The 27234-nt window shown below is 35.8% G+C and overlaps 1 protein-coding gene across 1 annotated transcript; it reads right to left on the reverse strand.

The window, feature by feature from the left end:
* Positions 1–1492: 1492 nt before the first annotated feature.
* Positions 1493–26628, reverse strand: LOC145662190 (uncharacterized). The gene is made up of 2 exons (XM_081727523.1): positions 26492–26628; positions 1493–4078 (listed from the first exon to the last, which is right to left on the reverse strand). Exons 1-2 carry the CDS (start codon positions 26502–26504, stop codon positions 2142–2144), a joined length of 1950 nt encoding a protein of 649 aa, XP_081583649.1. The 5' UTR covers positions 26505–26628; the 3' UTR covers positions 1493–2141.
* Positions 26629–27234: the final 606 nt, after the last annotated feature.

Raw genomic sequence — 27234 nt, forward strand, 5'->3', positions numbered from 1 at the left:
ACTGATTATTTGTATAAATTGGTATTCAAGGTTGTGTCCGGAAAATTATTGCTAAATCACTTCACAGCTACAGTATAACAGAAATGTGGAAGTACGGTCTGACGGATATATTGAAAAACGTAAGCTTTGACGGATAAATAGAAAAACGGGCAAGTTTAACTTTTACGCTAGAAGCTAGAGTACTAAAAGCTCTTAGAAATGAAACACGGATGACAAACTAGAGAAGAAAAAAGATGTCGATAACTCAAAAGTTAAAATAAAGTTAAATAGCCTCTAAAATTACCCTCAAATACTACATTCTTCATGTTAGCTTTAATTCGTAGAACATGTGCTCCATCCATCTTGATGGTGAATTTCAGAGCGAAATATCACATTCAGGTCATGGAATTCTTATCTAACTATATAATATACTATAAGAAAGCTATTTAGATAGAAAAATCATGAAGTTGAAAAAAGCCAAAATTTCCAAAATTGTCGTTTTTTTCCCAAAAAAGCCGGCTTTTATGTGAAAAAAAACATCGATTCAAAAAAGCCGGCTTTTTTGCATCTCTACTAATAATTAATGACAATTAAATATTAAAGAATACGATTCTTTTTTAAAAATGAAACAAGTCAAAGGACATCAGTTTCGTTTGTGGCAGTCGGATAGAAATCATCATCACAATCTCAAATCGGATTATTGGGGGGGGGGGTGGACAAGATTGTAGGGAACATGTTCCCCTTATGTCCCCGAGATTTGTGCCAGTGACTGAAGGGCCCTGGCACAATCTTTGCGAGTGACGGGGAGTGGTGGCTCTCTTGTCCTACCAGATCGGTGACCGTAATTCTATAGGATGCTTTATATTTATGCCTGTGTCTTTGAGCTCCTTTACGATGAAGATTACAATTACGATGCATTTAGTTGTGATTAAGGCATAACTATTTTAATACTATTATTTACATAACCGGCATGCTTCAAAAATGCGTTGAACTAACCATTTCCGTTTTGTTCTATTTCCTTTATATTAGGGCTCGTACGTTCTGTTCAGAAACTATAGCTTAGTTCAAAATATATACAGTTGGAAATACTTGAATATGCCAGCGTATATCTAAAGCAAATGTTGGGTTGCAAGGGATGAGGAGGAGTGAGAAGGGAAGTATTGCGCATGCGCATTCAACAGAAAGCAGAGGAAAACCCCGATGCTTTCAGTAGGCCTGGAAGCCCGAGGAAAATAGCATACGACAGGAGGAAAGACAGAAAATGTGCATCTGAGCGACGCGCATGCGTAGGTTCCTCTTGTCAAAGTAAGTCGAGAGAGCGCGCCAGAAGATAGCAGTGGAAATAATTGTGATAATTACAAGCAAACAATTTATATATAATGAAATACGTACTTTTCCTTATTAACAGGGGATGCCGGGCATACCGGCGTTCTCTTACGCTACGCCGCTGAATATAGTTGGTAGAATTATATAACCGTAAATGTTTATCTATGTGGAATACAAATCTTTATTATTCTTTATGGTTATTATACATTATTTTAGTCAATAATAATAATATTAACAGCTTAATCCTTACAGGCATTTCAAAACCATTTTTACAGAGATATTGCCATCTTTCTTAAGCCAACTTTTATTACAACCTTTTGACCATCAAATATAATAAATAATTTTGCATATATAAACAATGCATTTCCCTCGGAATATTAACTTAAAATATTTAGTTATTTAAAGATTGTTGTACATCAATTTACACAAATAAGCTTCTGCAATAAGCTATTTATGATCATTAAATGAAGTTGCTCTGCTGTAATTGTATATTGCTACAGGATGAAAAATGAAACGTAGAAATCAAACTTGCTACTAATATGATTTTTATTCTAAGACACATAAAATGTTTAATCCTTATAAGCAAACATGACATTGTGTTTTAGTAAAATCTAAGTATTTACAAACTTCTATTTATTAACACAACATAAGAAGTTTTTTTTAAAAAAAGAAGTCGTTTAATCACATTAACATATCAATTAAACTTGCAAATCAGTAACACATTTATAGTATTGAACGAGAAGGTACTAATTTTGGTACTACTCGTCAAGAAGTACCGGTACCAGTTTGCTCAATAAAATATTTTTTGTATGTTTTATCTTGGTATTTCATATGTATTAAGGAGATAATAAGTCTCTACAGTAGCAGAATTGTCTTAAAACAGGATCAGAAACGCAGTGTGATTGGTTACCGTAACGATTAACTCTATTTATTTCTCCAGTTACCTGATACGACGAAGTGCCCGCATGTTTGAGCAGAAGGCTCTCCAATAACCCCTGACTAGGTGCAACTCTTATAGTGATCAGTAAGTAAATACCTAAAACCTCATTTGAATTCATTTCACTTTCTTGGGTTTGCAAATAAGCGTTTACAATCTCGTGTAACGTTAGAGGAACACATGCATTATTCGTAGACTGTAACAATGCGTTAATATGGTCCATCAAATTATTGGCTGCAGATTTCACTTCCTCGTTATCTATAGAAACAGAGACTGACTGAGTACATATACAATCAACAGTGGGAATACCTATCTCATAGCAGGAGCGAGGTTGAGGGATTGGACGGAAGGGTGACTTTCCGGCCCATCCCCATCTATCTACTTTTGAAGTTGTTCCAAAATTTTGTGTAACAATATCCATCAATAACTCGTGCATATCAAACCAACTCAAAAGGACATTTTCATTTCTTTTAAGGCCAGATAATAAATGAGGATAAAGCACATGCATCAATTTTGGTAATTTAATGCTTAAAAAAGGCATTTTATCCTCTATAGCACCAATCAACGATTCTCTAATATCGTCCAATCGATTTCCTGTATCTCCCATTGCAATCATAATGACATTTTCTAAGCTTCCACTGTCATGCATACGCATAAATAGATCTCTTATATCATCATCGACTACTTTAATAGAATTGATAAAGTCATGACTGAGATCATTCTGGAAAACAAACGCAAAGTATTTATTGTTACGCATTTTTTTGGTAAATTGTTCTATATAATTATACAGGTATATGTGAGTAGGTGTATTACTAAGGCATCGTTCATCTCTAGATCTAAAATGTTCCAGATTTCTCAAAGCCATAAAATATGGTCGCAGATAGTAGTCTGTGGGTTGTACACTAAAACCTTTCGCTAAATAATTAAAAATTGCAAATGTTATTGTATCTTCCATATACATAGTTATATAACCTTTCTGACTGAAGTTTTTCCAAATAATTGACATATTGTCAAAGAATACGTTACTTCGATCGCTACTGTTCAACAAATACGGAATATGCTTATGGCCCGGAACTGAGTTCATTCCAGTTAAAAATGGCACCATATTAGGATGAGTATTATGCCCACTTTTCACTAGACCTTTGAGCACTGTAACATTTAGTGTATTGACTAAATAGTCATACGTTTTAGGAAGCTGTCGAATAAAATTAAGCCGTGACATAGCTTCGAAAACAATAATCAAAACACTTGGTTGAACTACGTCAACAAACCTATTAGAAAATATTTTATCACTTGAAAGAGGACGAACGTATGCATGAACTATTTCGTGGATAAGACGGTTCTTCTTAGTGAAACATTGTGCTCTTACAAATTCTGATAATACTCTCTCTGGATTCTTGAAAACTATCGGTTCCGAGTAGATTACTGCGTCATCATCACCATCAACTCTCTTCACTTCCGAATATACGCAATTTATATCAGTTAGTTCATACCCAGTTTCTCTTAGTGCAGTTTTATTAATATAAATATAACCATCACTGTCCAAGTACGTCAGAAATGGTTGAAGTTTCCCACAGTGTATGGGCTCCCAAGGCGTAATATATTTTAAAATGCTTTTATCAAATGGGTCATAATTAGGTATTTCACAACTTTTAATATGTACTTGGTTGTCCTCGTCGACTGAAAAATAATGCTTCAAATTTATTGTCTCTTTCACCTTTTTCTCTTTGCCTATGAAGAACATAACTGTCACAAGACATATCAGTGCCAGAATAAGTATAAATCTTTTCAATAGCTTGAGTTTAATCGTATCCATCTTTACATTCTGGATGTAACCTAGATAAGTAAAAAAAAAATATACGAAATCAATTTTAACATAAGCAATAAAACTAAATTAGTAAAGTACAGATGTGATAGTAGGTTATACGATTTGTTGTTCTATTTGAAAAAAATTAAAATGCACTGCGTTGTATTATTTAAGTTAAAGCGGATAATTTATATTCAACAGAATACTAGAAACTTTATTTTGTAAAATAAACATATTTAATACTTTTTTCTTTTACAGAAAATAATATATATTTACATGAGAGCTAATATTTAATGATGAGTAGAGCATGCCAGCTTATCTCAAGTTAACATCATATACAATACTGATGTATATACTGATAGAAAGTTTGACAATAAAGTTCCAGGACTCATATTGGTACTCTGTAACTATTAGTGACAGAAAATTTTTATGTGAGATTAATGCTATGATATTTCTTCTTTAGCAGAACATGCGGAGATTTGGTAAAAAGAGCATTTGTGCCATTCTAATCATCGATCATCGAAAACACCGTGGTTCTCTTTTGCTATGGATTTTGAAGTGCAACAAAGGATAAACCTTAAGTTTTCCTGTGCAATTTTGAAAATCAGCAACAAAGACTTATGAGATGAGAAGAACTATTTACTATGAATATCCAATTTCGTGATAAACATGAAGCCGTTTCTGGTTATCCCAAAAGTGAAAGTCCATTAAGCAATCTTTTAGAGGATAATGTGGAGCGAATTCGAGACATGCATCAGTCAGAACATCTGGAGGAGGGAGAATGCGCTGCATATAATCACGAAACGATCCAACTGATCCTGAAAGAGGATATGAGGAAAAGATGATTTATGCAACGTTTGATTCATTGTCTGACTGAAGCGCAAAATAACTCAGAGAATCGAGTGCTGCTCAGAGTTGACTTAGTCCGTGTAGTCGGACCCTTCTTTGCTGGTTGACATCATCAGAACCGACAAAATCCTGTGCTGTCAATATTATAAATCCTTAAAAAGGCACAGCATAGAGTGCAAGGGAAAAAATTACTACGATATGGAGCTTCGCTTTCAGAAATTAAGTATCAAGTCGATGCTAATAATATTTCTTGACACCCAAGACGTCATTCATAAGGAATGAGTTCCTGAGAATACAATAGTCAGTGACTCCTTCTTTAGCGACATTCTTGATTCCTTAATGAAGCGACTTCATCTTGTGATACCATATTTGTGAGAATGCGATAGCTAACTCCTACTAGATGCCAATGCTCGTCTTCACTCAGTAGTAATTGGAGGATAGATCTTAGAGAAGTGTAGGATCCCCAAGCTCACCCATTCTAACTTATTCCCCGATCTTGCTCCATCAGACTTCTTTCTGTTCCCAAACTCAAAATCTCGCTGAAGGGAAAGTACATTACCATTGTTTAGGATATCTAGACATCCGCGACGGCAGAAATCAGCCGCATTCAGAGAATGACATCAAAACCAGTTTTAGAAGAAGAAAATCTGTTCATTGAAAAAGTGAGACTACTTACTGGTTAGAATAATTCTTACAGCAGCTTACTTCAATAACTTCCACTCGTTCCGTACCAGCATCAATTTTGGAATTTCAATGTCAAACTTTGATTTAAAAACTATGATAATTGTCAAACTTAAATGCTGAATTATCCGTATTAAACTCAAATTCTTTTTCATTTAATATAGATCCATTTGAGCTAACAAATAGCAAAGTAAAAATATGCCGGTAAGTCAATAAGTAAGTATATTTTTGTTCTAATCGTCTGTAAGTTGGCTGCACGGCTTCCTGCGCTTGCAAGGCAATAGATGGTAGCATTTGTTAAGTTTCAGCGTTGTCACGTTCGCTTTGCGCTGCTGCGAAGTAAAGATAGCTGCGCCACAGTAGGTTTATACCACAGGAAAACATCCTTTAATAGTGTGGGTGTGTGTGATATGAAATTGTATCAAGAGATGAAAGCCATAGAAAACGTATAGCACAATTCGGGGCAATGTTTTACAAGGGAAAAGTGTTTACCAGTAGTTTTAAAACATAAAAAACGGTGTGCTCTTTCCTCGTCCTTCACGCTTGTTTGACTTATTTTCAACTTTTCAATCCACTGGTAAACACTTTCTATAGTCAAACATTGCCTCCGCATTGTACTGAAAGTCTTCTATAGATTTCGGCTCCTAGTGTACCTTTAGATCACAAAAATCGGATTACGAAACGCTATTTTTCTGTGGTGCAAACGGAAAGTTGCACACCCATGTTTACTTTGCAACATCGCAAAGCAGACTTAAGTGATAACGCTAAAATATGCCACAAGCAAAGATAATGATGCTATTTATCTGCTTGGGAGCCAAGGAAGCAGTACATCCAACCTACAGACGATTGGAAAGAAGTATACATACATACTTACTACATAAATGCATAAACTGCACCAGTAGTATATGAGTCCGTGTATCCTACTTCATAGTGTCGAACAAGGAAGGTAGACCTCTTGAAGCTAACAATGAAGTAAAGGATACTTTGCGCTCTATATTCCAAGTAGGTGATGAATGTCATTCGACATCTCCATGCTCATGCTGGACCCATGGGACATCATATTTGAAATATGCGCCGTTATTTACTTCCATCTACACAACTCTCCTTTCATTACTATAAATCAAGCTGAAGATCTCATGACATTTGTCGCAGTCTCATTCTCAGTGTTCCTTTCATTATCGATAATTGGTACCACAACGCTAGGAGGAGCTTATCAAGTACGCTGGGCTTTTTAACTGTAGAGAACATTTGAGGGGCTTATTTCCATAATTTATAATTTTACAGTAGAAGTGAATGAACGAGTTTGATACATTCGTTTTCGGTAGAAGCAATTAACTTTACATTGTCATTTCTTTCAAAAACCTTCCCATTTGCATGACTTCTGTTCCATATACGACAGAATTAATCCCAATGATTCATAAACAGTTGAAAAGTTAATTTTGAACAAAAATCTAAATGAAAGTGTTTTCGATTTAAAATAAGCTCCTCATTTTGAGTGTCTTGGCCTACACATCTGAGCATGTTGAATACAAGAAGGAGTCGCCCAGTTCTGTCACGTTGCTCTCAATTTTTATGATCTACAAGATCACATAATAATCGCCAAAATATGTTGAAGCTGACGGAAAAGAGGGTTTTCTCTCTCTCTCTCTCTGTCTCTTGCGAACAATTACGTGTTGAAACTAGATCACTATGATGAACATCAATAGCACATACAACTGCCCACCCTGTAGGCCACTGCTGACGCAACGTAACAACACGCACATGGTGAATGGTGCTGTGGTTCTGTTTTGTTCTTGACACTTTTACTTTGATCTGTGGCTTTTACTGCACACTCCACTAAAGTATCTTCTGCCCGTTGCGTTGTCTCTACCTTAATTGTACGTATATACATATAGCTTTAGTTATCAAAGCCTTTATGTACTCAAAAGTGCGTCAGCGAAAGTCCCTACCGATTTTCAACCAAGGTAGAGATTCCTCATTGTGTGTGCACTAGATCAGGAATACAACACTTCTTTTGAATGTGAATAAATTATCAAGTGAAAATTGTCTGCAATAATGATAACATATAAGATAGTTCATTTTTAGAATCCAAAGGGATTTTTTTCTATTCACTTCTGAAACTAATACAAAAATCAATAACGATAAATTGCATTTTATTGGTATTGAATCACACGTTCACGTCCACATACTGTTATTTTTCTAGGTAATCGCTGGTCTTTATGATGCACTTCTCCCATCGTTTGACAAGGATCTGTGTTCAAACAAGTTCGAGGCTATTTGCGAAGCCAAGAATGCATGCTTCCATCTAGGGTTACCCAAGAGACGAGATAAATTTCTCTTGACTACATACAAGAGAGGGAGCACTTCCAAAAGAAATACACATTTTTGAGACATCACTTTCACACACTTCCATGAGAAGAAATAGCCTCAACTCTTGTCTTGTATTAAAGACTATCTCCAACAGTGCTCAGGCTTCAGTGTACGTTCATCAACAAGGCTCTGAATTTGCTGAAGGTAACTTTTTAAAATATGTGGAGAGTCCGATGCATATGCTGTATGAATTTCATTCGTGACACTTAGGTTTAATAATGCATACTTCTACGGTCGTTTTTTCTAATTTTGGACACTAAAAATTTTAAAAATCCATATTTGTAACTAACTAATCTTATAGGATAAGGGATTCGATTGCTTCGATCGCTTCGAAGGTTTTCGTCAAGGGAACAAATTTTATCCATTAAATTACATCCTGCATTAGCTTCAGGACTACAACTCTCTCTTTCTCTCTCTCTCTCTCTCTCTCTCTCTCTCTCTCTCTCTCTCTATATATATATATATATATATATATATATATATATATATATATATATATATTTACAGATGTTGATTAGAAAAATGGAAACACCAGAACGAAAGCGTTATGGTCCCTGATGAGCGGTTTGGCCCGTGCAACACGACCCCGTAAGTTCATGTCATGTAATTCGCGGCGGACTGTGATTGTCGAAACAGGGTGGGGGAGGTGCTGATTGAGTTCTTCCGTCACTTGCTCCGCAGTGGCACGACGGTTCTGCGTGACAATGCGCTTTAATACCCGGCGTGACCTGTCACTCATGATTTTCTTCCGCCCACTGTTCCGCTTCCCCGATGTGTTTTCCCGTGTGTTGTGTAGGCCGTCATCACCTTCGACACTGTCCCACGCGACACACCTAACACAGTAGCCATTGCCGTCACACTCACTCCACATAACCGCGCACCAACAATTTGCCCTCTTTGAAAATCTGAGAGGTCTCCCATTTTACACTACCTCCGTCTGCTGCAGCCACTGGACACTGCTGTTCCCTGCGCCTGACGTAGTATGGAGACCGACCTAACCCACCACCACCAGCGGTCCGGCGCTACGGGCGCCACGACACCACTGCCAACCCATACATCTGACATGTTGCCAAGTACAGGTGTTTCCATTTTTCTGATTACCATCTGTATATATATCGTAGATGTTATCCATACGAGAATATATTTCACGGAATACGTAGGGTTCTCATCATGAAGCCTAAGGATCAGAGATCTGGTAGAATTCGCCAAGAAGATTTTCTCTAATTTCTATTTAAGAATTTATATTCATTTTCCGCTAACAATTTACAGGATATCTATTTAGTTTCTTCATCTTCCTTGCATATGATGATCTAGGAAAGTGCAATCTAATGAAAAGTGAATAACCATGGTATGCGGTCGTCAGCGTAGAAGGACATCGTACAAAGAGGTACTAGAAGATTTCACTCATGTCCAAAAAACCTCCAAAACTAGACAAGCTATTAAGAACATTATCAACATAGTCAAGAGATTTTGCAGCGTGCATGGTAAACAGCGATCTAAAAGGAAATCTGTTTCACAGGATAATATAGATTACGCTGTGGTCCGCACTCCAGGTGCATCAACAACAAAATTCAGCAGGGAGATTGTCCCTTGCAATGTATTATTTTGAGCACCGATGGATAAAAGCGACATTTTGACCTAATTCATAAGCTTTTCTCAAGACAAGATTTTGATCTCACTAATTCATAGTAAAACAATGTTAAGAGCAGGAATGGTTCCATATTTTCCACAAGACACGAATACCAGTCTTGATGAAGACGCGTTTCCTTAAGAAATTTTCAAAACATGATTATTAAAACGAATTGTCTTAAGACGGAAACATTATCAAAGTTTGTTTTACTCAAGGCAAGATCTTGAGTGGGCATCGCCCTTAGCGGTTAACCGTAGATTGTATTTCATTAAAAACATATTGAATATTTGTACACTCCGCATAAAAAATGCGACAACTAACGCCGTGCAGTTAGGCCACCCAATATACAACTTCTTAGCCCATAATTGTGTCATTTAAGGAGACCCCGTCTCCTCCTTTTTTCTCTCCCATACTAAAATTAGCTAACAACATGAGCGCAGTTCTAATTTAAACCTACACAAGTATTAGTTTCGATAAAATGAAATAACAAAACAGAGACGAAACAAGATTCATAGGTTGATATAGGGAGAAACTGAAACACACACAATGAAAAATTGACACCAATGAATGTCTATTACACAGAGATTCAGAAACGAGGCAGACACACAGAGAAAGAGAGAGAGAGAGAGAGAGAGAGAGATAAGAGGAGAGAAGAAGAAAAAGAAAAGGAAGAACAGATATAACTGTGGAATTCAAACGTAGTAAGAAAACAACCTAACATTATAAAGTTCCGTTTCCAGAAATCCAACAGTAATATAGAAATAACGTTTGTTTTACATATTTTTCAGAACTATTGGAATATATAGAGGATGCTTTAAACATATGTTATGTCACATTCATAATGGATAGCATACTCAGTTTCAAGGAGAACTGTAGATCTCCGAGACACATCTAAGATAATGTCAAACGTTTAACGCACATGCTTTGTTTCCGCGACGTTCGATTGCAAATTCGGTAGTGTTCATTGGACGTACTAATCCAAAATACATTCTAATATACCCAGTAGATAGCGTTGGTCATATCCTCCATTTCAGACTACTAATGCACACTGAACAAAGAAAAAACCGAAACGAAAAGAAAAAATAAACAAAATTGAAGAGTGCTATTTTATTGCTAAATTTCTATTAGAAATACCCTATATTAAAATTCCAAACTGTTTCGTAATGAAAAGTTACAAATGTTCGAAAGGAAAAGTTTGTTCCTCATAGATGTAGCATGTTTCAAATTTCAACGCGAATAAAACACATTGAATTATAAGATGGGAACTAATTTTGTGTCGAAGTAGAACAAATAATATTTTGTTTTCAAATAACCAAAGACGTTACCATTTTCTAGTCTTTTCCGAAGATTTACCTGTTACGAACATACAGCATTGATTTAAACTCTTCTTGATATAACGTAATTTGCACAGATAGAATGAACACGCTAAGAGCTCAAAGGGATCATCGTGTCAGTCGGCTGATGTTCGGTACGTTATAGACCACAACTGGGTCGAGGATTCAAATCCGTAGTGACCCAGTAATCACCCAGAGACTCGGTTACCCAGAGGATAAAAAAGAGATTTTACTTATTCCTTTGCGTTTAAACACTATTTCTGTCAGAGATGACCAGGATTGGGGATGTTATCCCCAGAGCAGGAAAAAACACGACGCCGAAGTTCCCAGTTAATTAGATTCTCCAGACCAGGTACATCGGGCTCTTGCTCTGTTTTAACTTTGGAACATGAAGTGCGTATGTATGTGAGAGAGGGAGAGAGGGGAGAAGTGAAAGGTGCAAAAACAGGATAGGGAAACGTTAAGAAAGAGAGAGAGGAGAGGAATATAAATATGAAACACTTATCTTTGCAGTGTGTGATGTAGAACGCACACACTGTTTACTCGAAATATCGCCAGTGATGCCTTGTAAGTTCTCCATCAGAAGATGAATCTCTGTTTGCAGCCATTATTTTATGCGAAAAAATCATACTACCTGGTGGTGATCGAACCAAGATTTTCCATTCGGAAGTCAAGCACGTTACCACTACATCACCGATTGCTGTAGCCAAACTTTGTTTGACAAATGATGTAATTTTTCTTTCTGAGAACGATAACACGAAAAGTGTATACTGCAAATCAGTGACGTCTTTGGAATGTCCTGGTAATTCCCTTGCCCTTTCCAACCAACATTCGTAAATTGTCTCTATCATGATACAGGTGCTTACTTCCACATTCTTATCTATTGCTTGTCCAGTACTATAAGTCGATTCTTCACAATCACTTTGTAGAAAAATAATTTTGGCGTGAACAGGATTTAAACCTATGTTACTGTATTATTCATAAGGCTATTACGTTACCCCTGAACTATCATACCACCTGAAATTACAAGCCAAATATTACTTTAGCCATGATCTTTAGAACGAACCTGCTTCTTCCTGCAACGTTATTTGCACCAAACTGCACAACGAAATTAATTTATTCGACGGCGTAGAGAGAAATTAGTGCCCACTAAGAAAGAAAAAAACAATGGAGGAAAAATAGAGAAATAAAAATTTTGTAGTAGTTTCGACGTGCAAGTTCAAAAGTACGCAAATAATAATAATAATATCCTATATTATAAATTGAAAGTAACTATGTTGTGGCTCCTAATCTCTTTAACCACTCGATCGATTTCGATCACATTTTCAACATTGATAAGTTTCGGGCCTGGGAAGCTTTTCTTCATTTCATTTTAACGGTAAAACCTAGGGATGGAGGAGGGTTGGTATATAAAAATTAATAAACCGTAATAACTCTTGAACCACTAGACCGATCTCTATTAAACTTTCAACATAGCTAAGCTTCGGATCTGGGACGACTTTTATCATTTCAGTTTGACGGTGCAATGTAGGGGCCGGAGAGAGGGAGATGTTTAAAAAAATGAAAATGAAAGTGACTGTCTTTGTAACTTCATCACATTTGAACCACCCGACTCGATTAAATTTTCAACATAGTTGAGGTTCGGGCCTAAGATGGTATTCATCAATTTACTTTGTCGATATAACTTAGGGTTGAGGAGAGGGAGTGAAACAAAGGATCAATCTCGATCAAATTTTTTACATAGGTGAGTTTCGAGCCTGAGATTATTTTTATCATTTCACTTTCACGGGAGAGCTGGAGGAGGAGAATGGGATATATATATATATATATATATATATATATATATATATATATATATATATATATATATAAAACTTAATGACTCTTGAACCACCAAACCAATCTCGATCAAATTTTCAATTTAGATGAAGTCCGAACCTGAGATGGTTTCTGTCATATCACTTTGACGGTGTAACTTAGGAGATGGGAGGTGAAGCGACATTTAAAAAAGAACGAAAAATGTCCGGTATTAGTGGCGAATCTATAATTTTTGGAGCCGCTGAGATTAACAGTGACACATGTGATGCTGTTTAAATGCAAATTGAGCCCCCTAAACTTGGAGGAGGGGAGACATATAAATATGATTGAAATAACCAATATTAGTGTCGAATTCAGTTTTCCGGCTCGCTGGCATGAACAATGACACTGCAGGTGCCGTGCCCCACAACATAGGGTGGGAAAGGGATATATAAAACTCATCGAAAATGACCGATATCAAAGAGCGCTTTAGTAATACTAAAGAGTGACTGAGTAACAGAACATATTACTATTTTTCTCAATTTAACGCAACGAAGCAAATAATTGATGCTAATAATAATAATAATTATAATAGTAATAATAATATACATCTATACTGTAAATTGAACAATTATTATTATTATTAATATTATTCTCATTATTATTCACATACTTTTGAACTTGCACAGCGAAATTACTCCAAAATATGTTATTTCTCTATTTTTCCTCGATTGTATGTTTTTCCTTTATTATTAATGTGCACTAATTTCTCTACGCCGTCGAATAAATGAATTTCGTTATGCATTTTGGTTCGTTCTAAAGATTAGTGCTAAAGTAATATTTGGCTTGTAATTTCAGGTGGCAAGATAGTGTATGTTTAACATAATGGCCTTATGAATAATACAGCTATCTAACATAGGTTTAAATCCCGTTCACACCAAAATTATTTTTTTTTTACAAAATTATTGTGAAGAATCGATTTGTCATACTGGAAAAGCAAGACATAAGAATGTGGAAAAAGCACCTGTATCATGATAGAAACAATTTACAAATGTTAGTTGGGAAAGTGCAAGGGAATTACCAGGACATTCCAAAGACATCATTGATCTGCAGTATACATTTTCGTGTTATCGTTCTCAAAAAGAGAAACATTTGTTAAACAAAGTTTGGCTAAAGCAATCCGTGGTGTAGTGGTAACGTGCTTGACTTCCAAATGGAAAATCTTGGTTCGATTCCCCATCAGGTAGTATGATTTTTCGCATAAAATAATGGCTGCAAACAGAGATTCATCTTCTGATGGAGAACTTACAAGGCATCACTGGCGATATTTCGAGTAAACAGTGTGTGCGTTCTACATCATACACTGCAATGATAAGTATGTTTCATATTTATATTCCTCTCCTCTCTCTCTTTCTTAACGTTTCCCTATCCTGTTTTTGCACCTTTCACTTCTCTCCTCTCTCCCTCTCACACGCATGCGTACATCATGTTCCAAAGTTAAAACAGAGCAAGAGCCCGATATACCTGGTCTGGAGAATCTAATTAACTGGGAACTTCGGCGTCGTGTTTTTCGTGCTTTGAGGATAAACTCCAGTCCTGGTCATCTCTGACAGAAATAGTGTTTAAAGGGAAGGGAATAAGTAAAATCTCCTTTTTATCCTCTGGATAACCAAGTCTCAGTGGGATTACCGGGCCACTACGGATTTGAATCCTCGACCCAGTTGTGGTCTATAACGTACCGAACATCAGCCGACTGACACGATGATCCCTTTGAGCTCTTAGCTTGTTCATTCTATCTGTGCAAATTACGTTATATCAGGGAGAGATTAAATCAATGCTGTATGTCCGTAACAGATAAATCTTCGGAAAAGGCAGAAAATTGTAACCTCTTTGGTTATTTGAAAACAAAATATTATTTATACTAGTTCGACACAAAATTATTTCCCATCTTATAAGTCAATGTGTTTTATTCACGTTTAAATTTGAAACATGCTACATCTATGAGGAACATAAACTTTTCCTTTCGAACATTGTAACTTTTCATTACGATTTAGTTTGGACTTTTAATATAGGGTATTTCTGATAGAAATTCAGCAATAAAATAGCACTCTTCAATTTTGTTTATTTCTTTTTCTTCACTTTGTTTTTTTCCAGTATGCTTAGTAGCCTGAAATGGGGATATGACCAACGCTATCTACTGGGTATATTAGAATGTATTTTGGATTAGTACGTCCAATGAATACTACCGAATTTGCAATCGAACGACGCGGAAACAAAGCATGTGTGTTAAACGTTTGACATTATCCTAGATGTGCCTCGGAGATCTACAGTTCTCCTTGAAACTGAGTATGCTATCCATTATGAATGTGACATAACAAATGTTTAAATCATCTTCTATATTCGAATAGTTCTGGAAAATATGTAAAACAAACGTTATTTCTATATTACTGTTGGATTTCTGGAAACGGAACTTTATAATGTTAGGTCGTTTTCTTACTACGTTTGAATTCCAGTTATATCTGTTCTTCCTTTTCTTTTTCTTCTCTCCTCTTATCTCTCTCTCTCTTTCTCTGTGTGTCTGCCTCGTTTCTGAATCTCTGTGTAATAGACATTCATTGGTTTCAATTTTTCATTGTGTTTCAGTTTCTCCCTATATCAACCTATGAATCTTGTTTCGTCTCTGTTTTGTTATTTCATTTTATCGAAACTAATACTTGTGTAGGTTTAAATTAGAACTGCGCTCATGTTGTTAGCTAATTTTAGTATGAGAGAAAAAAGGAGGAGACGGGGTCTCTTTACCTGACACAATTATTGGATAATAAGGTGTATATTGGGTGGCCTAGCTGCACCGCGTTTGCTGTCGCAACTTTTTGATGCTGAGAGTACGAAATACTTTTCAACCTGTACGTTTTTTAAATTATTACTTAGAAGCAACATTACCATTACTGAGGAGGGAGGCAAAGTTCCGTGTAGTGGGTCATGCCCCTAGGCCTTTCTGTAGCTACGCCATTACTGCAGTTATTGTGCATCCGAGATAAATTATGAAGAGATCTAAAATCAATTAATAACCACAATCATGGCCGCCCGCACCGAGGGGCAAGTGGAATGGGCACTTGCCTAAACTGGATTTTTGAAGGATGTTCAACTCTTGGAAATACATGTCAAGTTAAATTAAATTTAAACATCATACATTTAAAAAAGGCAATCAACTTCATCATTTTAGAGTGAATAATAATGGAGAAAAAGAAATGTTAATTGTAGACTAGATAAACTAACAATAGAGCATAATGTGCCAGTGTTTCAAACCTACTGTTTTGTTAACTAACCTAGAAGTATAGTATATGCTGCCATAATTCAGAATAGTACATATTGCAAATGTAGAGCGGAAGTGAACGAAGCCAAAATTGAATGTTAACCAAATATGGTTAAATTTTACTTTATAGATGCAATTTGATGTCCCTTAAATGGGACAATATCACAATATAATAGCCATCCATTACACGGGACACGACAACTCTTACTAACTTGGAACGTTTTCGACGTTGCCTCCGACCACATGGATTCTACCTGGTACCTTCGGTGCACGATATCACTACTAGTGGGGTCGAAATACGTATCTTTTTGTATGACAATCTAATACAGGTAAGAGGTAGTTTCATAGGCGTTTTGTAATTTTTGACGTCCCTCGATTACCCACTGGATAACCCACATTGCTTTTCCTGGACATCATTTGGACGCCCGTGGAATGTAGATATGTTACATTTAAAGCGAAACGAAATCTAAATAATCAAAACTAACTAAAGCTACAGTTATAAAAGGCAAGCGAACGCATCGTATAGTTAAAATAAGAAAACTTTAATAAGCCCCGCCCCCAATCCCCCATTTAGTAGTGAAAGGTTTTTGTTATAGCTGAATTATCAACGCAGCAAAATGTTGCTTATAATAGTGGTTGGAAAATGGAAAGAAGAAGAAGCGGAGGAGGAGGAGTGATAACGGGCGCGAGAAAAGTTATATCCAGTGATAACGTAAAAGTTCGTTGTTTTCGTTACTTCTGAAGAGTACGGAGCTTGCAACACTTAACAGTATTTGTTTGCCGTAAAACAATACAGAGACATACGTCCGTATTTAGTGAAGAACAAATAAAGTATGAAAATAAAAATATTTCTAAGTAACAATTACAAATGAAGGAGGGCAATGAAATAGACGTGATTGAGGGTAAGATATATTAAAATAACAATTAATTAATAATACAATGTTGAGAACAAGTTCGTGTGGCTGTCATTCGCGACCGTCATCAGCGGAACATTAGCCAGTCGTAATATGTAACTTCGTCTGGTTATTTTCAATCTGGATGACATAGACAAGGAAATTTACTTCCGAGGAGAGGGATGGACAATTATTTACAATTTGTAATCAAGCCCCGTAATCAATTCATTTCACTATTTTTATATGCAAATGTGTGGAAAAGAATAGCAAAATAATTTATTTATATAATTTTCGTTTCGTTGATTGTAAGCCTTTCTCTTGTTTAGAATTAGTTCTGTGTTCATATTGAAAATGCTTTATAGCATAGTTATATTTCAGATAATGCTGGGTAGGCACTGGCGTAAATCCCGGGGTTGAGGGGGACATGTCCTCTATCAATGGGCGACTGTACTTAGTAATGGTCAGTGAGAATATTCCCGGTGGGAACGAAAATAAAAAATGGGAATATTCCCGGTTTTTCCCTGGCATATAAATTCCCGGGAAGGAATTTATTTCCATTTCTTTATTTTTCAAATTATAAGAACAATATGACTAATTATTGTATTTTCATTTAATATCATTAACTTCTAGGCTTTAAATAATTTGGAGATTTAAAAAATTGAAATTCGTTGACTGTACTTTATTTAATTAATTATGTTTTTTTTTGTAATTTCCATTTTCATTTGCACTAGAAAGTAGCAAAGTACTAATTTGATTACTTCCCAGATGCGTACATGTCAAAATCCTTCCCAGATGCGTAAAAGTGCCATGGACGATGACATGACATATTTTGATATTGATAAGAGTTTTCCCACTTCCGTTCATCTTTAATAACCGACACTGTTTCTGTGCATTTTTAATAAAGTTTGAACAGAGGAGGATATGGAATTGCATGCTCAAGGAAATACAAAAAGATGCATACATGCTTTCCATACTGTTGTAAGATTTTTTCCGAGTTAACTCTTCACGTTGAATTCAAATTCGACCATCGTATCCCCGAAATGTGTGTGATATGAATTCACAAATCACATCAAAGGGATACACAGGTCGGACTTTATAAAAAGTCTTCGCCGAACTAATATCTGGATCAGGAACGGTCTGGCATCTCTGGGAACCCTCGGCTGCAGGAAGCTAGAGATGCCCCTTTTAAAAAAAATTCCACTTGCGTATGTTACTAAATTCTATTATTATTGGCCCATTTAAGTAGCTACCTACCGCATTGTTTTATAGGAGCTTTATTTTAATAGCAAACCTCTACAGCATGCTTACATCTTTTAATACATAAATTCTACCATTGTATTCTTTAAAAACAAATTTTCAATACCTTGATCATTGATATAAGGTAAGTAACCAATAAATACTACCAGGAATACTTTACAGTTTTCATACTTTATTACATGAAACTTACAATACGTAGATTACTTCAAACTTCAAAATAGTCACTTTGCATAGGCGTATGAAAATCTACATAAAAATCCTATAAAATCAAATAAATATACACAAATTATGTACGTATTGTACTTATATTCACTCATAAAAAGAAAATGTCGAACTATCAACCCGTAAAATTAAGTTTAAATACATAATATTGTATTCTGTTGATGATGAAGATTATTGTGAATACATTTACTAACAGAGAAAAGAAGTTTCCTTCTACGTAGATCAGGTCTATAGGCTTAATGTCTAAATGCTTCATTAAACTAATAACTTTTTCCTAAACTTCTCATTCGTTATTGATGCTTCATCTATAATCAAATTTTTATCTAAATTTACGAATTATTTAATCAAATTTTTATCTGTCTCGTTCTGCATTTATAAAAAAAGTACAGACAATAAATCTTGGTTTAGCGCACAAATTCTGTTCAAATCTATTCTTAATAATTTTCAGTTTTGAAAAGGTCCTTCCGCAGGTTAGCTGCGTACAAAGCAGAGTTAATATAAACTTGTAAGCTGTATATAGATTTGTACAAATTCCAGATTGTGATAGCACGAAAACAATGTTAAAGGTACATGCTATGCATCTAGAACATTTCTCCTTCACTAAGCAGTTGACATAGTACTCTTCGCCTTCTTCTGACTGACCGTCATTCGTTTTCATTTAAGTTATTCACATCAATTTCATCACTCTGATCCCACTGAGTCTAGCACGTGTAAGATCAACTAAGGTTAGGTGACAAATGGTGCGTAAGACTTCTGTTGGAAATTCGTCAATGTCTGCTATTTCAGGGATTTTTTATGGAGTCATGAACAATCTTTCAAAATATCTGTTTGGATTAAATCTTTTTTCGATACTTTAAGTAGCACAATCGATAATACGGAAATAGATTTGTTTAAATTTCTGAATTGGAGTAACTTCTAAAACTTTATCTTTTGCTTTTTCACTAGGCATTTTTTTCTTCGAAATTCTCTTCTCATCGAAGTCCAGTGAAACTTCTACATCATCCACATCCTCTAAAATGATATTCATGGCAATTGTACACTATTTTGATTTGTCAAGTGAGAAATTCAAAGTGCTCTAAACTAATTTTAGCAGTGATTTGTTGTAAAAAAAAAAATTACACCAATTTCCAAGCTGTACAACAATCCATTTCTTTAAGTATTTTGAAACGGGAGTTGTATCAGAAAAATATCGAGCATGACAAAAGGCATGAGAACATATTCGAATTTGGACTATTGCTTTATCATATTTATGGCCGGAACTTTGATTTGCAATCCAAGCTTCTATCAATATTTTATTTAAAACATTCAACAAATGGGTCAACTTTTCTGAGTTGGTATCACTTATCAAAAACTGTACGTCAATAATTGATAGAAGTGCCGTATGCTCACTCCACCATCTTGTGGCACCAATTTTTTGGAGTCTGCATAGTTTAGTGCTGGCACTGTTTCTTTTTAGTCTCTTTCTCCCAGACAGTCATTCTCTTGTAACAAGAACTTAAGAAAGCAGCCGATTCCTCTACTAAACCAAATAAATTTTCTGCTTGGAGCAAATTTACTGTAGTATTAGCTACAGCCAAATTTAGTACGTGTCCCATGCAGTGTAAATTAAATACGGATTCTCCCTTTTGAAATGCGCTTGAAGACCGTTGTAACAACCGTTCCTATTACTCGCCCCATCCAAAGAACACGCAATAATATTCTAAATTTTAATGCCACATTCAACTAGCTTTGATTTTATACATTCGTACAAAGCAAGTCCACTTGAATCATCAACAACTGCTAAATTTAAGTTTTTAATATACCTTTCCCTGGACTTCGTAGTGGACACAGATTGCCAACTGGTCCATAAAAGCTATACCTTGTAGCTATACTATCCACCATCAAGTTATAAACACCACTGTCTTGAAGGTCTTTCAAAATAATATTTCGTCCAAATTTATTATCTTGATTAACTTTTTGATGAACCTTTTTGATTCAAAAAAGTCAAAGAGAGAGCCTCGTACAGTTTGTTCTTTTGTCGACTTTCCTTTTTTATTTTATTTTCAGTTTGTGCGCTTTGGTGTCTTCAATACACTTTGTAACATGATTTTGCAAAATCACATAACTTGCAACTAACATGACCAATTCAAGGAAATTCCCATGGTCTTTGATAGAATCTAATGAATGCGCCCCTTCTGACTCGCCCACTCTGTAAACAATTCCTTATCTTCCTAAAAATAACACTATGTCGATTAAACGCTGTATAACCAATCTTTTGGTCTGAATTTCTGCTTCTCTATTTTTATCTGATTGGAAGCTAATAATGTTGAAATATCATGTCCGGTTTGGCTTTCGAAAGCTGCCATCGCCACAAGGATGCGAAATCAGTGCAACGGCACCCGAAGTTTTTAATGTCGGCTTTCTAGACCGGAGTCCGCTACCTCTTAATACAGGTAGCTCTCCAATTGTCCTTACGATGCTGGCCAACACTGAAATTTTTGAGTGTCCCCATCGGGAATCGAACTCGAGACCATGAGCATCGTAGGCACGTGCGCTAACCATTTAGCTAAACACAATACTAATAAGCAAAAATATTTTTAATTTCCAACGTCACTAGTATTTTGAGAATTCAAAGGGAGGCCCCAAAACAGAAAAAAACCTATACCAAAATTGCTAGTAATCTAAAATTTCACAATAATTCTTTCTCACATATAAGGAAATAATAATATAAATATTAAGTACGGGATAATAAACGGGTTGAGCGCAGCCACGGTGCGTTCCAATCCTTGCACTGTCGATATTATTTAGTGAATACCACCAAGTTATACAAGTTTCATATTTTAGGTCTAAATTTCAGCAGCCCACCAGGTTTACATTCTTTCAGAATTTCAACCAAATTTGTATACTGCACGGTAAGTTTATATTAATGCTTATTGCAAACATGAGTTAGTGCGAATGAGGCATAGCCCTAAAGCTTTGAAGTGATCTTCACATATCCTATGCTTGAATGCGATGGACTAGTATCTAAATGTATGTAAACGTTTTTAATACCAACCAAAAATTTATGGTTTTGTTCTTGGGAGCCCCACAGCTCCGGGGCCCTCGGTGATTGCCGACCTGGCCAGACCGCCCCTGATCTGGATCTTATATGGTGCATGTGCAGTAGGCTGTTTATCGTTGTTACCACCACCTATAAGTAATGCTTATCAATATATATAAGATATCAATATATATTGATAAGCATTACTTATAGGTGGTGGTATATATATATACGATTTACAGTTTATGAGAACTTATGAATATATAAAGTGCAACCAAATATCATCTAACATGTTTTGAAACATTAAAACTACCCAAAACGTTTTTTTCAAGCTGCATATATACTTTTTTCTTTTACCTTGCAAGCTGAGATACTTTCTGTCGCAAGCGTGGTCACTTCTCCTGGCTTCTAGCTTGAGAAAACAGACTAATTCGATGACATGAGGATTTTACTTGCTTAGTAGAGTATTTAGTCTATTATCCCAATCTTCTGCGGGATTATTTGTTCTATGGCGTTTTTCATGACAGTTCCACATGCTTATTGGGACTGTAGAATTTTCTAGCCACTGGTCAATGAAATAGCCATAGAACTGCTTAAGCTTAGGGGATGTCTTCTTGAATAGACAGTCAACCACTGTCGATCATTTCTAACGGAAGAAAAGCTAATGACGCAAACATTCGAATCTGAAGTCATTGTTTTTGTAGTCTGTAACTAAGACCAAATCCTGTATCTTACACCAAGGACACTGGTTAAAGTGAAAATTACACCCACTTACGGAAGCTGAAGGGAAATTGTCCTAAAAGAATTTATTACTGCTTTTTTGAAATCTACCATTACAACTTCAGGATTCCAATTCAGGACTTCAACCTTTCATATATATGCTTTCTCTTGCTCGGGAGAAGGCTAAAAACTACTGGAATCACATTAGTTTCCTCTATTAAACTTCCAATATCTGCATGAATTACAAAACTTTGGGAGTAAAGTTTGTTGTAGCTCTTAAATGTGCCGTCAATGAAGGTCGTGCTGGCCTGCAAAATGAAACTATTCAGGGACTCTTGTTCGCTGTGGCTGTTACTCGAAACGAAACCTTTAGATTCCATATCCCCCTCTGCTCAGAAACTAACAAAAATTCAGAGAAATAGTACCAGCTATTGAACCTGTACGCAAATGGGAATTCTTATCTCGCTTTTAAATCATGACATTTCATTGCATCTGGCACTTGTACGCAACCGGGAAGGATTTTGACATGTACGCAAATGGGAAGGATTTTGACACGTACGCAAATGGGAATGTACGCAAGTGGGAGGACACCACTAATTTATAAATGATCAAACGGAACCAGTTTGTAAATTAATCTACAAATTCTGTAGAGTACTATCAGTACACCCCGAACCACCGTCAGTAATAGATGTCGGTCTGTCTGCTGTCTTTGATTCGAATTTTGCTCTCTGAGAAAGAATGAGATATTGAATAAAGAAATATCTGCAGTCGTAAATACATATAATTTTAAAATGTAATATTTACATATCAAAATTAGGGTTGCTTCTCACGATGTTTAATTAGTACCGGTGTTTACGGACCTGTGTTAATTAGAATTTGTGTACTTCTTTTACGTGTGTATTCATGTACCAGTGGCGTAGGAAAGGGGGGGCCGGAGGGGCCGCCCCCCCAAAGAGGTCCGACAATGTACTTTGGTGCTTTGATGTTTGTAATTGTTTATATATTTTTATGTTTATATATTTTTTGTTTGTAATTTTTCTATATGTACCTATAACAGCACTTGCCCCCCCCCCAAACACACTTCCTGGCTACGCTACTGTCATGTACCAAGTGCTGTTGGCGAATTTTTGTAACACTTAGCGGTGCAAATCTGTCTTCAACATTGGGGGGGGGGGGGCAAGTAAAACCGCTTCGATTTTTTTAAGCGATGCTCAAAATATTTGTAAAGTTGAAAAACAATCCTGTGGAGGATCAGGGAGCAGACATGTCTTCATTGGGAAGCGAGCAGATTTGAGGCTTATTCTGGAGGACATAAATTTCATCTCACTTTTCTTTGTGACAATCGGACACAGATCATTACACCCCCCCTAAAAAAACACATTTCAAATCGGATTATTGGGGGGACAGTGCCCCCAGTTCCAAGATTGGAAGGGACATGTCCTCCTCATCCCCCGGGTATTTGCGCTAGTGGTAACATTATGTACATTTTTCGAAATAGTCTATATTCCTAAATTAGGGATTTAATAGTACACAATAAGAACATAGTAACAAAGCTCAGTGTAACTAAAATCAATTTCTGTATTTAGGCCTATGTCATCCCATCCACTGGCAATCCTACAAATTTTTCGAGAGATTACATATGTTTCGACAGTTGCCCAGACTAATTTGTTTATAACATTTAAAAATATGATAATAATATTAGTAGTAGGGTCAAGTTTAGAGAATCCACTTACTGTTAGATATAAATTTGAACTGTTTAGCGGTGTAAAAATATGTGCACTTTCTATACCAAATGTTTTTCCTACATATTTACTCGCATAGCATAAAATAATACAGGGGTGCCCACAAGGGGGGGCTATGACGCAAACTGCGTCATTGAAATATTTGGGGGGGGGGTAAAAATCTATATAAATATGTTTGATGGGGGGTAAAATTAATCGAAAAGAAGATTTTTTTCATGGAAGAACACCTACGGATAGACAATTGGGGGGAGGTGCGTCATGGACATAAGGGGGGGTGGGCACCACTGAATAATATAATACCGTTCAGAATAAAGAATCCTCTGGAGAGAACAGTAATAAGTATACAGTAATAAAAACGAATTTTAGTTTGAAATTACAGTAATAGAATGCAATTTTCTTTGTGTTTGTACATAAATTCCCGGAATATTCCTATTTTTGGGAATCTTCCCAGGAATATTCCCGAAAAATATTTTCCCGGGAATTTACCCATCACTAACTGTCTGATTTGAAATGTGATTTTCATCTACATTGTAGATGAGGATCATTGTGGATGCCTAATTAGTATACCAATTATAAATATGCATTTCAAGATGTGTTCACGGCACTGATTTGCAATACTGATATCTACCATTACTTCATCTACATCGCCTGATATAAATATCACCTCAGAAGTCAGATACATATACCGTAGTATGAGTCTCATCTCCCCCTGAATAAGCCTCAAATTTGCCCGCCTTCCAATGATGAAGACAACTCTGTTTCCCTTATCCTCCCCAGCATTGTTTTTCAACTTCATAATATCTTAAACATAGCTTTAAAAGAATAAGATTATGGGAACAGTCTTACCCGTCCCCCCAAATGTTGAAGAGAGATTTGCGCCGCTGTGGATAGGTATTGGTAATTTATCTCGTTAAAATTCTACATTGATACAAGACGTTATTTTTTTTTAAACAATGTCAGATGTATCCATTATTATCCGTGGAGGGTAAACATTTCATTAGACTGCGTAACCACGTATTTCTTCGATTGTTTATAGGTTTTGAATCCATAAAAATGTGCACATTTTTGTACGGATCCGTACATAAATTCATTGTATAGACTTCATTTTCAGTAAATCTACTCTCTGTAGCTTAAACAATCATTTTTAGGATGCACAGGATGCACACTTGGTTTCCTAGGTGGATATTCAGTTTAATGAATTTCAATATACGCGTAGCACAAAAAAAAAAAAAGTATTAACCAACTGTGCTAGGTCTCCACTAAAAAGCACAATGTTATCTAACGAGTCAGAGCAGAAGAGCCAGGTGTGTCATTTAGGTGGGCAGGGAGGGGCAATTTCCCCCCACTGAGTTGAGATTTCTATAGATTCCATCAATAAAATAGTAGTAAATCAGTGAAATATGCGAAATTTTACATATATCAATGTGCCTTGCCCTCCCAAGCAAAATCTGAAATGGCGCTCCTGAGAAGAGCAACAGAGAGGCCTGTGCGGGGTGCGTCCGTAGGGAGAAGGCGCGTCAGCAATGGTGAGTATACATAAATAAGGATAGCGCAAAACACTATATATGGCATAAAACACTTTATCTTCCGTGTTGCATTATGTATTTGTACGTTATTATGGACGTTACAGGTAATACCTTAACGCTGTTTCATTGTTTGTATATTGGTGTTCTAAAATAACACGACTCTTTACTTACGTAAATTTTACAATATGAATTCCTTAAGTCTCGGACACTTCTATGGTTGCACATTATGAGTTAGCACACTTCCTTCAAATACTTCACTTTACTTTACCTCACTGCACGTTGTATTTGTGGTTAATGACTGACTACCTTATGGACTAATCCGCGCTTAACAGGTTATACTTTGAATTTAGGGCGGGGAGCATTTTTTGAGTTAGAATTTCTTGCTTTCTTGGTATAGTTTCTGTATTTTTTGTTGGTTCAGGTCAGATTAGGCCCCCCAAATCTAAAACTATACCGAATAATGTATTTCTAAGTAGATATACATCTCACAGGTAAGAATGCAACATATTTCGATTATTCATATACTGATCTATTAAAATGTTATTGCAAATGTGTTCTATAAATTTTTCAAATATATAGATATGTACAGTAAATCGGCACTAAGTTGAGAGGATCAAGGTAGCGACCAACAACTATGTATAAGAGAGCTTTGCTCTCATTTTTTATTACTATTTTAATTTTAATCAATTTTACTCTAGATCAATTATAGTTTGACACAATTATAGATATTTAGCACATTTTAATTATGTTTGGTGCCGCTTATCATCCTTAAATACATAATAAATAGTGAAAAACTAGTCTATTTTTAACCGGATATTCATTCATCCTGGATAAGCCATTTTGTACAATCAAATTTACATTTTAACAATTTTTAGCGATAAAGTCGACTTGGCTTATAGCTGGGATTTCTATATTATTCCTCACAAGATGAGAGAATACAAAACAAACGGCACCCATAAAAAATACACTATAATCCTAATTCGGTAAAAAGTTAAATTAATATGAGGTAATAAATTCTTAACCTGAAATCTCAAGTATGGAATAGGTTTACAGTTTCATAAGCAATTCAGTTCTACGAAAACAACTTACCAGTAAAGGTCATTTTCCAAGATTATAATCCTTTCATACACACTTTTCTTATTTGCAACACGACTCACATCCTATTGCTTTCCTATTTTTACGCATCTTCTTCTTCTTTGCATATGGACTACAGATCATATACGGACTAAATATTACTTCTTTTCTGATTGCACATCTAATATGAATTACCTGGCGTGAAATTATATTATCATCTTGCCAATAATAACATGCAGTTGAATGGAGTTTACCACCTTTTATTTATTTATTATGAAAGGGGAATAGGTAATTATATATTATTTTCTAGTACTGGTTTACTTTTGGTGCATCACTAGAAAGAATAATTGAAAAATTATACTTTTTCACTGATTTTCTTCTTATTGTCCCTTAAAAGTTTTCTGCTGGGCGACATGAAACTAACTAACTTGGCATAGATAAAATTCAAGGGAGCCATCAGAAGTAATTGTTCAAAATTTACAATTTTACGATTTGCGTATAAATATGCCAGTTGCGGATTTACGTATAAACTAAAGAACCTATAGCTTAGGGCTCATTATGTAGGGGGGGAGGGAAATTCCATTTCCAAAATATAATATAAAAAATGAAATAAAACCTACATATAGCAACAGTGTTTAGAGTTGTGGAGACTCCTATATTTTAAGTATTGGGAACCGTCCTATTAGCCCGCTTTTCAATATATCTCTAGTTTGCTCAATTCTGTATGTTGAGCGCCTACGTTCCGCATACTTATTGGG

This window comes from Thermobia domestica, chromosome 10, assembly GCF_964235325.1.
Source record: "Thermobia domestica chromosome 10, izTheDome1.hap1.1, whole genome shotgun sequence".
NCBI classification, from domain to species: Eukaryota; Metazoa; Arthropoda; class Insecta; order Zygentoma; family Lepismatidae; genus Thermobia; species Thermobia domestica.